The sequence below is a fragment of the Mercenaria mercenaria genome, chromosome 4, assembly GCF_021730395.1.
Source record: "Mercenaria mercenaria strain notata chromosome 4, MADL_Memer_1, whole genome shotgun sequence".
In the NCBI taxonomy this organism is placed as follows: domain Eukaryota; kingdom Metazoa; phylum Mollusca; class Bivalvia; order Venerida; family Veneridae; genus Mercenaria; species Mercenaria mercenaria.
This window is the reverse complement of record NC_069364.1, coordinates 60246299-60263862: the sequence shown is the minus strand read 5'-3', so window position 1 is coordinate 60263862 and position 17564 is coordinate 60246299. Positions and strand designations below refer to the sequence as shown.

The window sequence follows — 17564 nt, the reverse complement described above, 5'->3', positions numbered from 1 at the left end:
TTTAAAGGAAAGTTAATGTAAAAAGAAATATAATTAAAGGATAAAAGAGCCACTGACAATGTTACATAAAGAAAACGTTAAGAGGTAAAAATATATCAAAATATTTTGTTCCGCATAAAATGGGTGCATGAATAGAGTTGAAACGATTTTCCGCCCCAGGCGATAATAGGGCAGATTATTCGTATTTAATTATTTAAGAAGTGTGTAATTTTCTTAACACGACATACAATATTTTACTGCCTTACAACAACAAATTGAAATATTTAGGTTTTATGCCTTTGGAGACTAGAATGTATTGGAAATTTCTAGAAAATAATGACTATACCTCTACGGAGAAAACTATGCCGACAGTACAAAAGAAACATTTAAAAATATTGTTACTATTTGTTTCTTTCTCTTTGGAAAATACTACATTTATTTTATATATCTGAATAAAAATGCACAACTATTTGTTAAGAAAGTTTATTAACCGACTTAGAAACATTACATATCGTGACTGCTTTGAAATACACAGAGGGGATTATTGAAGGTACTTTAAATATAATCATTTGTACTGAAAAATAAACTTGTAAACATGAGCTGATTCGTATATCTCACATAGATTACAAACGTGTAAAGTAAAAAACTTTATAAAAATCTTTAAACCAGTATTTTGAATGTAACTGTTGTCTCGATAACCTTAAAGAACCAATGTATTGCAAGTCTGATTGTCTAGTGTTTTGAGAGAAAAAAAAAACGTACATAATTATGCAAAATTTGAATAGCCTCAGGAGTTATCTCTTGTGAACAAAATACAGGGTCTGAACACAGACTAACATGCTGCAAACGCGTTAATATTTCCTTTACATATGTTAGTGGCCTTTCCTAGGAAGTGTCCCTATTTTGAGTTTCCTTTTTGTCCGTTCCGTTTTATATTTTATATCTATTGTCTTGTATGTTAATGGTGTTACATCAGTTCACTTCCTCCATCCCCATTTTAGTACCCCTCGTAAATATATTACAATGTACACTATTTTAAAATTGTTTCGGCATGGCATCCATCTTTTTACAGTTGCTTTCATTTTTTTTTTCTGTAAATGTTTCATTTTAAACTTCCACAATAAATTCCATTAAGTTCCATACCATGTCTTAATTCAATACTTAAATCCTTGCAAAATGCATAATAAACATTTAAAGCACCATCTTTTTTCTAAAAGAAAAATTATCAGAAGTTGTTATAATATCAAATACATTAAGAAAAGCCAAAGATTCTAACTCATCACAGCAAATAAGCGTCCGGTAGTTTTTATGTTACTTAGTAAATAAATATTTCAGGAAGAAATGTTCTGATATACATAAATGAAGCAAACTCATTGCATGATCAATTTATACTATGTGTCCTAAACTTGGACACGCATTCTACATGACATAAGACATGTTATACTTCTGTAAATGCAAACGAAATATCAGGAATGTTTTATTCATGTAATTTGGAGTATCGATCGGCTGAAAGATAGATTAAACTGTCAAAGGCCGCATCAAAAGATTGATTTCTCAAGAACTATTCATCTACAGTTGTCATTTTCTTGTCTCGCAAATCCTGCCACTGTTTCAATCACTGATATAATATTAAAGCAAAAGGATGACTCAAATCTTGCATGATAGTGTTGCATCAGTCAAACTTTTTGTCTATTATTATTATCATAAAGACTGAACAAAGAAACGTTTCAATTTCAATATTATAACTTATTATTGTTTTCACGCAAATAACTGTATCGTTAGACAATCTAAAGTAGAAATGTATCATAAGAAACGGATGCCTCCGTTTTTAGGACATAAAAGTATGTTTCCTGTGAATATTTGCCATTTGGTAACAGAACAGACTGAACTGAACACCCAGTGTGTCGTTTGATTTAGGGGCATGTCTTATGGCAATTGTGTTTGCCAAGTTATTTGAATATCCGTTCATACATTGCGAAATTACAGACCAGAAAAAAAAGAGACATTGGAATATTTGACTTTACATATGACAATAACTATATATTAACTGACCTCTACATTTGACATTGACTCTGTATCTTGCACGTCGCACATTGTCTTGTTATGGCGAATGTTTGTGCCAAACTATTTTTATATCGAATGAGGTAATTAAAAGTAACAGACCATACTATAAAACAATACAAAATCTTTGACATCTACATACGACCTTAACCTTTCAGCTAGATGTGAGTCTTACTCGCAGCACGTTGTCTAGTTTTGGTGGATGTTTGTGCCAAGCTATTGAAATATTCATCAATTGATGCCACACTTGTAGAATACACAATAATATTGAAATCAAATATCTAATCTCCAAGTGTAAATTTGACCTTTAAACTTAGAAACATGTTTTTGTACGTAGCACACTGTCTTGTTTTGATAAATATCTTTTCCAAGTTTTTAAAACATTTCTTTCAAAATGATAGGTAACCGTTGATATTTAAATCAAGTTTAAATCAGAAGTTACCAGAAGTCGCTGGGTTAAAACTGTAATGTTCTTAACGATTTCTAACTGCTATTTAAACACTATAATTAAACAAGAGGGCCATGATGGCCCTATATCGCTCACCTGTTATCATTGCACTTGAGGACAAGAAGGTCCTCAGAAAAAATATCTAAGTCCAAAGGAGAGTAACAACAAAGGGAAGAAATTTAACCAAAAAGTAAAAAAAATCTTACAAGGTACAGATATGTCAAAATACACCTAAAAATTGGAGGTACCATCCATGTTGTACCACAGAAAAGTGGTCTCAGTTTTTCCCTACGGCCAATAATAAAAAAGTTACTAAAAATAAGCTATTTCTAGTAACGTAAAAGGGAAGTAATTTAAAAAAAAATATTGTAAGTGAATAAAAGAAGGATCTGCCAAATAAATCTGTTAACATAAATGAAATTTCAGATCAGTATCTTCATTAGTTACGGAGATATACCCATTTTAATTTGAAATAAAGGGAGGTAATTTGACATAAAATCAGTCCATAGTTATCTACCCTGATTGGCTCAGTCCAACTAATGACAATAATGAAATTTCAAATAAGTCTTATAAGTACTTACTGATATAAATCCATTTTGATTACAATCAGGGGAGGTAATCAGATATAAAATAACTCTGAACCTACGCTTGGATCTGATTTGTCATGGAATCCAAGAATTATTGTTGTTGAAGTTATTTTGGAAGTTTGTATCAAACAAAACCATAAATGAAGTCTCTATATGGCTGCAAAAGCCAAAATAGCCAATTTTGGATCTTTAAGGGGCCATAACTCTGGAACCCATAAAGGAATCTGGCAAGTTCAAGAAAGGAACCAAGATCTTATGGTGATACAAGTTGGTTGTGTTCAAGTTTGGTTAAAATCAAATCATAAATGAAGCTGCTATTGTGCAGACAAGGTCAAAATAGCTAATTCTGGCCCTTTCAGGGGCCATACCTCTAGAACACATAAGGGAATCTGGCCAGTTCAAGAAAGGAACCAAGACCTTATGGTGATACAAGTTGTGTGCCAGTTTGGTAAAAATCAAATCCTAAATACAGCTGCTATTGTGCAGACAAGGTTAAAATAGCTAATTTTGGCCCTTTCAGGGGCCATAACTCTGGAACACATAACGGGATCTGGCCAGTTCAAGAAAGGAACCGAGATCTTATGGTGATACAAGTTGTGTGCAAGTTTAGTTAAAATTAAATCATAAATGAAACCACTATCGTGCAGACAAAAAATTGTTGATGGACGAACGGACGCACGCACTGACGACGGACGACGGACGAAGAGTGATCACAAAAGCTCACCTTGTCACTAAGTGACAGGTGAGCTAAAAAAATGTGCTGAACCATCATTGCAAAGTTTTGTTTGATGTAAATGTATTTTTGATATAAGTCGAACAGGTCTAATTAGTAACTATTCTGAAAAAACAAAAACATTCATACATTTGTTATATTTTTCGAAGCTGAACTTTCATGCAATTTTAGCTCTACCGCCAAAAACTAAAGTAGGTCTGCTTTTCTCACAGAACAAATTCAGGATCATCGGAAATAAGAAGTTGAACCCCTGGAATCACGTATGTAACGCCACAAAATGGCAGCAACGCAATTTGGTAGGACTACCGAAATATACCCGAAAACTGGTACAACGCAGTTTTGTACGGAAGTACCAAAATGACACGGACGAGTACTCATTAACTATAAAACGATTAAATGAGGATCCATGCTTGTCGAAAACGCACTATGTTGGTTTTTCCATGGCGCGGCTCAAATGATAATTGGACATATATAAAAGATTTGTTTTGCCTCAGGCGAAGTCTGATTTTTTCGTAACGTTTTAACATGTCAAGACAAATAAGAAAATATTACAAAATGATATCGTCGTAAAAACATTAATTATTGTTATTGGTTATGATGATCATCAAATTAGTGATGATAACAATGAAGACGACGATAATGATAATGCCAAAGATGGATATATAATTAATGAAAATGATAATGAAACAGATCATGACTATAATGATTTTAGTGATGAAGATGACGACGTTGACAAAACTTCCACAATATGCTTCTTTTAGCGATTCTACCTATTCTAGGCCTTTTGTTGCAAATAAAATTCGACAGCAAATACCAAAGTGCATTGCTTCCATTTTATGGGGTAACACGCGTATCTTGTACCAAGTTAAACAAAAAGAAGAACTTCTTAAAACGGTTCCTGGCTATTATCTTTTTTCCACAATACATTGTATTCAGACCCATCTTTTGTTTTGGACTAACATATAAAGCTAACACCACAAAGCTGTTTACTCAGGTATGGAAATTTCCTTATCATCGCCGAAGAATCTGCAAAAGACGAAATGCTTTGTCAAGCGAAATTTTCGTTTAATGGAATAAACAGGATCACGTAAAATGTAATTTTGCAGGAGTTTTAGTATGACAATCCTTTGTTAAGCAATGTTTTGAAAACAATTAGCTTAAAAAAGTAGTTATCTGTTTAATATTTTCTTACAATTATTACGAATGTCAGACGCTGCTAAAGAAAATCTAAAAAAGATATGGAAACAATAAATGAAAATAAAAGATTGCTTTTAAGTAAGAGACAAGCAAAATCAAATCTTTAAATCTTTACGATATGCTGTTATAAATCTTATAGACTTACAGAAACAGACTTTTATTGTAATTTGGTCTTGATGTGAAATAACTCATCGTTGATATTGCATGTTATTGCGGACTTAGTAAAATGCATTTCAATTTCATAAGTATTGTACATAAATAGGTATATCTACGGATGTATATGCATGCAGCCACCATTGCAGGACATAAATGCATTAATTTAAGTGGCTCACCTAAACATGACACAAAAAGAAAATGAAACAGATTTGTAACTACATCAAATCTTAGAAGATAAAATAGATCAATTGTTGGAGGCACAATTTGTAACCATTTATCTCAGATAGTGTCGTGGTGTCCAAGTACAGAGCACTCTTTTTTGCATTTAAGACAGACATTTCGAGCATCGACATCTCCTATGACAACTTAAATATCATACATATGTGACGTCATATAGCCACGTGACTCATAACTGTGATACCCCCGGCCACATGCGATCAATGCAAAAATTTGCTTTACTAACGATTCCTCTACGGAACTTTGCTTAAATGAACTGCGCAAGAAAAATGTGTTTTATCTAAATATCTCCAGTCAGCTCTTTGCTGGTATATTTTACTTGTTTTCTGTTTTTTCTTTCATAGGAATTCAATTTTGTAATATATCACTGTCGCGATTAAATGACATTATCTCAATCGTTTTGATGGATGCATTTCAACACCTGCATGCTCAAATATGCGGTTGTAGCATTCAAATACTCTTACGAAAAGAAAGCGGCGCCATTTTAAATCTCTGCTGCATGAAATTACACAAACCTAGAAGGCACGCTAAGGCCAAAATGCGTATCAAAAATTTCACGTTATACCGTTAAAGCACCCTTGTGCATTTAAAGTATACATTTTCATAATACTTGTTTTTTTTGACTTTGAAATGAAAATAATATTTACCTTTTCAAACGTTACATAATATTTTAATGCATATTTATATCTTACTATAGTAACAGTTTTATTCAACAAAATCAATTAAGTATTATACTACTTATTTCATAAATGAGCCGTGCCATGGGAAAACCAACATAGTGGGTTTGCGACCAGCATGGATCCAGACCAGCCTGCGCATCCGCGCAGTCTGGTCAGGCTCCATGCTGTTCGCTAACAGTTTCTCCAATTCCAATAGGCTTTAAAAGCGAACAGCATGGAGCCTGACCAGACTGCGCGGATGCGCAGGCTGGTCTGGCTCCATGCTGGTCGCATACCCACTATGTTGGTTTTCTCATGGTGCGGCTCATATTACGATTAACATCGCATTAACGAGATATTTCAATTCTTTTGTCAACAGTGCATAACTGAGATTATGTTCTATTAATTAAATTAAAACGCATGTTTGGGAAAAAATAATCAAATGTTACTTTACAAAAATAACACGACAGAGCACATGAAAGGTGTTTTTTTTTACAAATATAAACAATAATGGAATAAAACAAAACCATTAGACGTAATGACAGTTATAATAATATTATTATCAATAACACAACACTCCTTGACAGCTTAACCTACTGATTTCTGCGATTTTATAGTTCTGATATTTGCCTCACAGAATAATGTCTTAATTAATGTAAAGTGACAGTTTAGAAAATCGGATAATCTTTTTCCTACCACTCGAAGCTGATGAATTAACTGAACCCCTAATGTGCTTTTCAGGCTGATGTAAGGTTTAGATTACATCGACAACAGAAAGGGAGACATTGTAAAGACCAGCTTTGTATATAAAGGTAATATACGTATTGATGTTTTATCGAGTTAAACACTTTAAGAAGAACCACATAATTACATAGTTTCATAAACATCACTGATATCTATTTTATACACTACGTTTCGGATGGTATTGATTTATTAGAAGTAAGACAATAAAAAAGGTCGCGGACTAAATCAAAGCACAATATAATAACACGTCTATCAAGAAATGCCCGACTATCCAAGTCTGATATACTTTAAATCTATTTTGTTCATTTGCATGATCTTGCAGACTTCAACTGCATAATACGGACACCAAAATCAATACGATGCAAACTCTCTAAAAATATCAAGATTAAGAAACGGAAGAAAATACGTCTAAAACAGATCTAGCTGAAAGTGATACACTATAGGGACAGATCATATTTCTACGACAATTAAAGTCTGTACATGGTCACAGCTTTATGTAGGCGGCTGTTAAAAGTATCATCGATAAAATGTGTCTTAGGTGCGGTGTCATTATTGTCTTGCATTCATGGCAAGGAAACAAACCGACGAATGTTGCAGGCTTCTTTCTATAAAAGCCAAATAATTGATACGATATCTCGAAGCTGATGTCTTTTTTAACGGTTAGTAGTAGTTTTTAAGTTCAGTTAATTTGAACACAAAATAAACCCTGAAACATTCTGTACAAAGCATGTGAGCAAAATACTCATTGGTTAATGCTTTGTTTGAAAGTTTTGGACGCATTTCATTTGAAAAGTCTGCAATATGTCTACATACATATTCTATCAAAATATGATCGAAGGTTTTATATGTTATATATAAACAATGCAAGTCACTCCCTATAATGCTATGTATGTAAAGCTTTCAATTTTGAAGGCTGCTGATGTGGCTCAGTGTAAGTAAATATGAAACAAGAACACTGATAAAAATAGTACTTTGTTTAGGCTTCTTACATCCAATACAATACTTACCATCTTTAACTGAGTTTTAAAATGCTATGTACTATGCGCTTATCATATTCAACATAATAATAAGCATTGCACACATATGGAAAACAGTATTACCTTGCATAAACCTTTCGTATATATGAGATATAACATACTTATAGAACAGGAATCGTAAGTCCTTTTTAAAATGTTGTTTTAAAACGCATGCATGTGGTATGCATTTCCTATTCCAAGCGTATATATGACCATTTTTAATGCAACGGTTTGTTTATTAACAAACACCTGATGTTAATAAATAAATATATAGTGTTCCACAGAAATAGTTTTGTAAATAAGTTATCCTTCATTTTCTTATTTGTTGGATTTAACACTACTAACAGTGTGTCAGTTATATATCACCGAACTACTACATGAAGTAATGAAGTTATCACCTTTAATTAAGTGTTTGTGCTCTTAACTAACAATAGAGAGGAAAGGTGAATGACGTTGGGTACAATATAAATAGTCATATTTTGGCGGAAACGTGTCTGCTCATTCCGGTGATCAACATACCCTGTCCCTCTGGTCAGATCGCTCTGTGTCTGTACTAGTAGAGGATGAATTACGCCCTCTGTGTGGCTGCATTTGAACTATGTAAAGCGCCTTTGAACGTGAAATTGATCATGAAAAGGGCGCTATATAAATCTGGTATAATAATAATAATAATAATACTGAAAAAAATAGATAAATTTTATATGTACCGTGTTCTTTAGAGTACAGTCAAAAACGGTTTGGATTATAATTTTGATCATATTTTAACAATTTTGAGCATCAAACAGAGGTTTGGAACCTATCTACAAGTTCGTATTTAACATTATGAAAATAGTCACTTCCTTTCGCAAACTATTTACACTAAAGTGATACGATTGGACAATAATAATAATAACAATAATAAAAATAATAATAATAATCATCATCATCATCATCATAATAATCATAATAACAATAATGATGATAATAATGATAATCTGTTGTACCACGTATTGGTTTGAGTTAATCTTAGATTCTAAAGCGATATTGAATAAAATCATTTGAATGAATTATGTTAACGGATGCTGAATATATTGAATAATATTACCTTATATAATTAAATACTATTTTGATACTCATTTTAAAACGGAAACAGTAGCGGAAATTTGGTGTTCCAGATATAACAACTACTATTCTGCTGGCAAGCATTGATCTTCGTGAAATTATACAGATTACTAGTCCAACCATCTATTAAATCTATTGATCCAATTTACTGCCAGAGATTTCAAGCAAATGACAAATTGAGTGTCGTTACTTGCTTCAATAAGCGTGAATTGCCGAAATTTCCATAATCAATATAATATTATAGTTCTATTGCATATTTAGGCCTTAATGAGCGCTAAACTGTATTGGTTGCATTCAGTACTATTTACTTTTTTTAAAACGAATGAATGTAGTTTTGTCAACACTAGAATTGCCTTTAAAAAAATCCGTAAATAAAATCACATGTATTTTGGCTACAAATATAAAAAAAGAAGCGACAAATACATCTACACATACTGTTTCCTAATATAAAATAAATTCTTTACACGCTCGAACATGATTTAGAAGTATAACATACAATCTAGCCTGGCTTGACCGAGTCTGTTCATGAGAGGAAATGAAATGTGCAACATTTCTTTAGTCCCCTTTAAATTATGTCACATATCTAAAGTTTTATGCAAGGTGTACATAAAAATACTTATTAATAATATGACAAGCCCAAATTTTCAAACATACTGTTACCGATCCAGAAAAAGGGAATGGATCTGAAACAAATGCCTCAGTGCTTTATGAATGTAAGACGCCCTCATATAACGTATTTTATCAAAGCGTTTTGTAAATCATATTTCAATGGAAATGCTTTAGAAGGTCGTTATCATTACACTATATACATTATGGATAATATCGAATGATAAGCAGAAAACAAAATTACATGCACTGTATTTGCTTGAAAACTTTTACAGGATTCGAATCTATTTTGAAATATAAAACTTTACATGTATCAGTGTTTAGAATGAGTAGTAGATCAAATTGAATTTTCAATTGTCTTCCAATGGTGTGAATATGTCTGGCACCATATAAAGGATAGAGTCTGCGAAGGCATAGACTGAAACGCTTCACACAAATCGTGCTGAATGTGAAAAGCTGCAGCTGTGTCACTGAAAAAAATCGTTGTGGGATGCTGCTCATTGATCTCGCAGAATAATTGTATATGGAAATTGTCTAATAATTATAGCTTTCTGCATCACTTTTATCAGGAATCTAGTGAAGCTTATATTCCACATCTCAGAAAAAAATGAACAAATAACGCAATAAGGAAGAAATAAAATAAGAAATAACTTTAGTTAGGGAATCATTAGATTCCCGTTTTTCTTTCATAATAATCATGTTGTCTGTTTTCATATTGAAGTAAAAACACGCATTACTACCATATCACTTTGTAAAATATAGAGAAGTTTTAATGGATATAAGCATTAGGAAACAAAGTTCGTTAGACCATTGAGACAATTCAACTGGGATTAATAGATATTGGAAAACACTGATATCAGAGCGAAATTCAGGCTCAGATTTACAGATATTTTGTCTAAATATGAAACTGAGAAAATGAGAATAGATCATGTTACAAACGAAATATTGCTGCTCCAGTGACGGTTTAAGAGGAAATGTTTGAAAAAAACAATACAAACATAAAAGACATGTCTCTTATTATCTAGAGAAGCTTGTTTGAACATGTATTTTTGTAACAAAGTAGACAGGTAATAAAATAGAAAAAAGTGGAAATCCAGTAGTCGTCCAACACGGCAAAAACTAAAATGTTGCAGGCTCGGTTTGACTGAGCCTGTTCATGGCCGGTGGTGGAAATGCTAGCCTCGGGTTGAGCAAACCTAAACATTTACACATGTTATTAGTACCAAAATATAACTGATGTATTCATGCAGCGGTATACATGAAACCTGCAATGATACACAGAGTGCAATTCCATGAAAATTGACAAATGGTCACCAGTTTAAATAATGTTTTTTTCCATAGACGAGAAAACACGAGCAGAACTGAATAAACTGGAATTTAGAAAAGGGATCTGAGCTTATGGAGCCTGCATATCACAGAAACTGCCAAAACACAAAATTAAAAAGCAGACATCATATCCATGGGGTGATTAAATAATACTAAAAACTATTAAAGCGGGAGTATTGGAACTACCCAAACTTAAAAATTAAACTGTACACTTACACAACATAAAGATCGTGCTAAACGATAAAAAGTATTGTAAATTGTGTTTTATGGGGTGGGGCAGGGGAAGTGGGGAAGATTGGGGGGCGGGGGGTCGGGGAGAGAGAGATAGAGAGAGAGAGAGTTGGCAGTTACTTGCGGAGAATATGGAAGTACTAGTACAGAAGCCAGGGATGCCGGTTAAGTTATATACCCGTCTTAAAATCTTTTGAAAAACTTCGCCAAACTCAAAACAAACAAACAAAGATAAGGTTACAAACTACGATTAATGCTCTTTGTCAAGACTGCAAAGCTAATGAGACCTTAAAGTATTTGTCAGGCCATCTTGCCTTAATATACCGTTAAGCACATATTTTCAAATGATTTATGAGTCAAAGAATTTCATACATCAGACAAACATTATTTAAAAACCAATAATATTCTGCATAAGCTTTAAAAACTACCAAATAACTAATAAAATAAATAAAACTTTCTGATGAACTTCCCTTTAAACGATGTCTCTGAACAACAATCTAAAGGTACCGTCTGATGTATATTCAGTGTATTTTAACCAAAATATCTGAACATAATTTCAAGAACCGCTTCAACTGTTAAGCTTAGGCTCCTTTAGGCAATAATAATGAGCTGAAGCTTAAAATATACATAAGCCGCGCTTTAAGTCCATTAGTTATTTTGGTATTATTATTTTCTTCCTCGTAGCGATGCGTGCGCACCCAATTGTGCGGAACAACGTTCACCATGTATTTATATGTCTGCGACCATGTTCTATTTAAGAGGACGTTTTGATTTGTGTGAATCGAGCAGATAGTGCGTGTTTTAACCAAGTAGGAATTCACATAAAAAACCTAAAATTCTTCAAATTCAATTCTTGGGTCTTGCCCAGGGCAAACACGTCGGTCTGTACCGTCTAGCTCTGATTAGTTTTAATTATTTACGAAAATAATTTGTTAAGATATAGAACGATACTTAGTAACAAGTTACAGTACGTGAACGCAAGGTAGTAAAAAAAAACATTTTCCTGTCTCGCCGAGGACTAACCTTAATATAAAATTAAAGCTTAAGTACAAATAAGTACATTTTGTGTTATATATGGTAAAACAAAGTTCGTATGCAGGCAGATATTGCTTCACCTACCCTTTGTTTCCCGCACATTTAGTGAACGTGTTAGACTTGTCCTCCCACACGCCGGATATTAATCCGATAAAACAATTATAGGATATTTTATGGCAATAAGTGAGTGCAGCTGTGCCAAGAAACCGCGTACAGCATTTCTGTATGGGTCAGTACATCACAAAATGTCATTTGAAATTACAGGAATATCAGTCAAACCGGACGCCCCACGTTTGATACCTGAGGTGGTCATTCTATTGTTTGAAAACAATAGAATGACCACTTAAGGAACGCAAGATTTTAGTGATACCGGAATGAATAAAAAGAATTTCTATTGTCCTAGGCTACACCTCCTACTAAGGTATCAACTGTGCGCTCGTTTTTCTCTCGCGGCTCTGGACGGACACACTAGATATGGCGCTTTCGGTATAAATGTGCTCAAATACCAGTAAAAATTATATTTGAAATTCTTGCATTTGGCAGAATAACAATGTTTTTGTTTCCTTTTGTCATGATTTTGTGTTCTTGCTATGTAATCTGCTCCTTTAAAAATGCCATGAATGAATAAATATTGTGTGCCATTTCAAAAATCGGCGCAGATCGTAAATTAATTAAAACTATATGATTCCGAGATTTGATTTTTAGAAAATTCTGTTCTGTTAGTAACAATAAATCATTGTAAATGTATGTCATATTTCAAAACAACAACTTCACTCATTGTAAAGATATTTGCAGTCTATCAAATTTTGCGTCAGAACATGTGTTAAGTGTATGCTGAACTGGTAATGAATGGTCGTGGCAGGGAGTCTGAACATTCATCCATGCTAAAGCAGTTGCTAAATTACAAGATAATCAACATATCCCCTCTTGTACCTTGTAGTCTTATAATATATCTAATTACAATAAGCTTCAGTCAAACAGAAATGAGCCGCGTCATGAGAAAACCAACATAGTGGCTTTGCGACCAGCATGGATCCAGACAAGCCTGCGCATCCGCGCAGTCTGGTCAAGATCCATACTGTTCGCTAACGGTTTCTCTAATAACAATAGGCTTTGAAAGCGAACAGCATGGATCCTGACCAGACTGTGCGGAATTATTTTTGTTGACACATATTTAAGTATTTTATCATACAATGGACTGAAAAACACAAAAAGAAGATGAAAGTGGGTTTCTTAACCTTTAACCTGCTAAATTTCTAAAACGGAATGGTCCATCATTCAGTTTGGACAGTACCATTTATTATTTGAAGGGGTGTTCAATGAAAATGTACCGATTGAATAGCGAACAGTGCAGACCATGATCAGCCTGCATGGATGTGCTGGCTGATCTTGGGTCTGCACTGGTCGCAAAGACAAAGGCACTTGCCGCTAGCAGGCTAAAGGTTAAATCATGTTATTCCGTACATATGCATAAAATAGTCATATTGAAATTGGCATATATTTAAAGAATAACCATCACAGTAACTCGTAAAAGTTTGTATAATATAAACTATACAATGTCTATTTCATACAACTTGCAGTGACCAATAATTATGACAATGGCATATATTTAGTAATTTCACGGTGAAAAAAAAGGTACTAAACAAAGTTACTAGTTGTGTCATGCCATGTAGATCCTAAACAGACTCCCTCACTGTATCATACGACTTTGATCTTAGACCGACTCACGCGCTGTGTCATACGACTTAGATCCTAAACAGACTCTCTCGCTGTGTCATACGACTTAGATCCTAAACAGACTCTCTCGCTGTGTCATACGACTTGATCTTAAACAGACCCACACGCTGTATCATACGACTTAGACCTTAGACAGACTCCCCCGCTGTATCATATGACTTAAATCCTAAACAGACTCCCTCTTTGTATCATACGACTAAGATCCTAAACAGACTGACCCGCTGTATCATACGGCTTAGATCACAAACAGACCCACCCGCTGTATCATACGACTTAGATCACAAACAGATCCACCCGCTGTATCATACGACTTAGATCCTAAAACAGACTCCAACGCTTTATCATACTACTTACATCACAAAATGTAAGTGTCATAATGGTTTAGCATAAATGCAGTGAGTTTATGTGTAATCTCATATAGGAGAAATGATTGCCGAAGATAACAAACAACGACTGAAATTTGTGCACGAAATCAATTTCGTATTTGTCAAGTTTCAGTACATCCAAGCAGCAACCTTGGGACAACGATATATCACACTGAAATGCAGACATTGCGTTCACTTTGAAAGTATTCGCTCAAAATTAGCCCTATACTGTAAGTATACATTTTCCAGCTGCAATCTCCATTTAACATCAAACAGTCGCAAATCTTCCCAATATAATGATTGTTCTGAAAACATGTTTTAATTGATCAGTTTTATGTTTCACATCTGTGAAATAGAAACAAAACTAATCCACGCCTGGAAAGATGAGAATGGACCACATACTGCTAGCCTGGACTCTTTTATAACTCCTTTGGGCCTGCCTCCCTTTGATCAGATTCAATCATTTATTTTATTATGAGCAATAAAATGCAAGCGTTTTTCTTTATTTATCTGCGATCAATTAAGAAGTCACGATACAGACAGAAGTAAACTGATATTTCTAGATATAAAAGTGGTAGTAAGAACTTCACCCAGTATGCTGATCCACACATACAATCATGCGTTTAATCATTTGAGTCGTGCCATTAGAAAACCAACATAGTGGCTTTGCGACCAGCATGGATCCAGACCAGCCTGCGCATCCGCGCAGTCTGCTCAGGATCCATGCTGTTCGCTTTCAAAGCCTATTGCAATTTGATAAACCGTTAGCGAACAGCATGGATCCTGACCAGACTGCGCGGATGCGCAGGCTGGTCTGGATTCGTGCTGGTCGCAAAGCCACTATGTTGGTTTTCTCATGGCGCGGCTCATTTATGTTTTATGTAGACGTTTTATTGTTATACATATATTTCAATCGAATCTGTCGTATTGTAAAATGTAATGATATTTCGTGGATTAATGCATAGCATAGTCGTCATGTATAGCATAGTCGAATTATGTGTCTTTCATGTCTATTTGCGATAAACTTTGCTTCGAAAAGAACGCTGTAAACGATACTATCAAACAAATAATAAAAGGTTAATATGGCTTGGTTCTGCCTTCTTGCATTGCCATTTACACCAGCCGTTTATTGGACTTTCTATTATATACATTCTCTTTATTTATTTTGGTATATTTTCAGTTTTCGTATTTTTCCACAAATACGTATCAGCTGTTTCGCTTTTTACAAACACAATGCAATCTGTATATGTGAATCTATGTGGAAAATATTCGGCATTCTCTCATGCGCCATACTGACGTTACTGAATGCAGCAGGTGTTAAATATAACTAAACACATACGTAGTCTAAACAAGGCGGTGTAATGGCCTAAATTTGATTCTCTTGTCCCTGATGTCTGTTGATTCGAGTCTCATTGGACCGTCAGAGTGTAAAGTGATTAAGCTGGCCCGAAGAACCTCGATGGTTCTATGGAGCCACTTGCCCATGACCGTGATTGAAATATGTCCGGAGGAGAACCTAGGGTCTAGTTGGACGAGAAAAAGTTTGAAGGTCGCCATTTGAGCAAAATTCGATTAGTGTGACTTAAAAGTCATATAATCAAATGCACATAAACCTTTAGCTGTCTACTCTGTTATGCTGGTAATAAATATATATTGCAAATTCGTACATGTAAAAGAACGGTGAATAATTAAAAGAGTATTATACTAAATGTTCACATAAAAGACGGAATTCCTAACGAGAAAGAGTAAAGCTTCCCAATCATTACATTTGCAGAAATCTTAACATCAGTTTTTATGATTAAATATCAGCGTGAATGTTATTTGTCATTTTGGAGTCATTTGGACAAAAGTTATGATTAACTTCAATAAAGTACAATATAATTTGACACTCGGTTTTGATTATCAACACGCTCTGGCGCCCAATCACCATGAATTCTTCCTGCAAAAGTTGCTCTCGATAAATCATTCCTGCAAAATAACAACGAGTTCACAGATACTGTCAACAGACGTTATAATGCAAAACGATTTGAACTGAAAGGGGATGTTTGAAAATAAGTTTTCTCCGAAAGAAGAAATTAAACTTGTAAACTTCACAGTTCACCAATTTACAAACCTTTAACAGCAATTGCAAATATCTTTATTAAAGTGTTGATGACTAACTGATGGACGCGAGCATTTACACGTGTTCATTGTTACGTACATTTTGTTTAAGCTGAACCCAAAGTTTGATTTAACATTAAGTTTTATATATTGCTTTGCTTACAGCTCACAATGTCTTCTGCAGTATTTGAAGGGTATTTTACCACTTCAAAGTTTTAAATGAATAACAATATGAACTTATTTCGCCATTGCAGGGAAGGCCTGTGTGTTTTGTCATATAGGCTAAGTCAAGGTTAAAGTACTTATCTGGGCCTAAATTTGCTAGCTGTTATTTTTTATGATACTTGTCATGTTGTGTGAGTGAGTTGCTAAAATAACAGCACATTAAACAGACCCCCATCATGAAATCTGAAATTACCATACAGATCTATTCAAATGCATGCATTGTTGAAACCCATTGTATGTTAATAGAATAATCTCCAAAACGAAATAAACATTTGAGCCGTGCCATGAGAAAACCAACATAGTGGCTTTGCGACCAGCATGAATCCAGACCAGCCTGCGCATCCGCGCAGTCTGGTCAGGATCCATGCTGTTCGATAACGGTTTCTCTAATTGCAGTAGGCTTTAAAATCGAACAGCATGGATCCTGACCAGACTGCGCGGATGCGCAGGCTGGTCTGGATCCATGCCGGTCGCAAAGCCACTATGTTGGTTTTCCCATGGCACAGCTCATTTGCATTACAGAATAAATAACAGAACAAACATACACATGTTTGACCAGCATTCGTTTGCAACAATAAAAGTGTAAAGCGGTAAATGCATACAGAGACCAAGCACACGATACGTGGAATAGCTAAATACAAATATACACCATATGGTTACTGTAGACCGTCTGCTATGTTTGGTCTGATAACATCTTTCCCGTTTCTGATTAAATGAGAAGGCTCAGATATTAAGTTTCTGAAAATATTATTTAATTTTGTTCGGCCACTGTTTTCAATAAAAGATAAAAGATTATGTTTATACAGTTTTGTGGATTTGAAGCTATGGAATCTGCTAGTATGCATATTAATATTCTGAACCTACAATATAAGCAGAAAACAAATCAGTTTAGGAAACTAGTTAGCTTTAGACTTTATGTAAACCTATAAACATGATCACAGTCCTGCAAAATGATAGGGATCTCATTTTCATGAATCGAAGCAATATACGTAACACTGCCCAAACTAGCTTGCACACGTTG

At 34.3% G+C, this 17564-nt stretch overlaps 1 protein-coding gene across 15 annotated transcripts in view; it reads right to left on the bottom strand.

Annotated features, from left to right (window-relative positions):
• LOC123551877 (suppressor of lurcher protein 1-like) overlaps positions 1-17564 on the bottom strand; it is a 377473-nt gene that overhangs the window by 13913 nt on the left and 345996 nt on the right. For 12 of the 15 annotated variants that reach the window (XM_053541411.1, XM_053541412.1, XM_045341120.2 and 9 more), the window contains one exon: positions 4799-4834. The exons of the other annotated variants lie outside the window; for them this stretch is intronic. In XM_053541411.1, coding sequence (XP_053397386.1) covers positions 4799-4834 — 36 coding nt within the window. The remainder of the gene's footprint in view (positions 1-4798; positions 4835-17564) is intronic. 15 annotated transcript variants of the gene reach the window in all.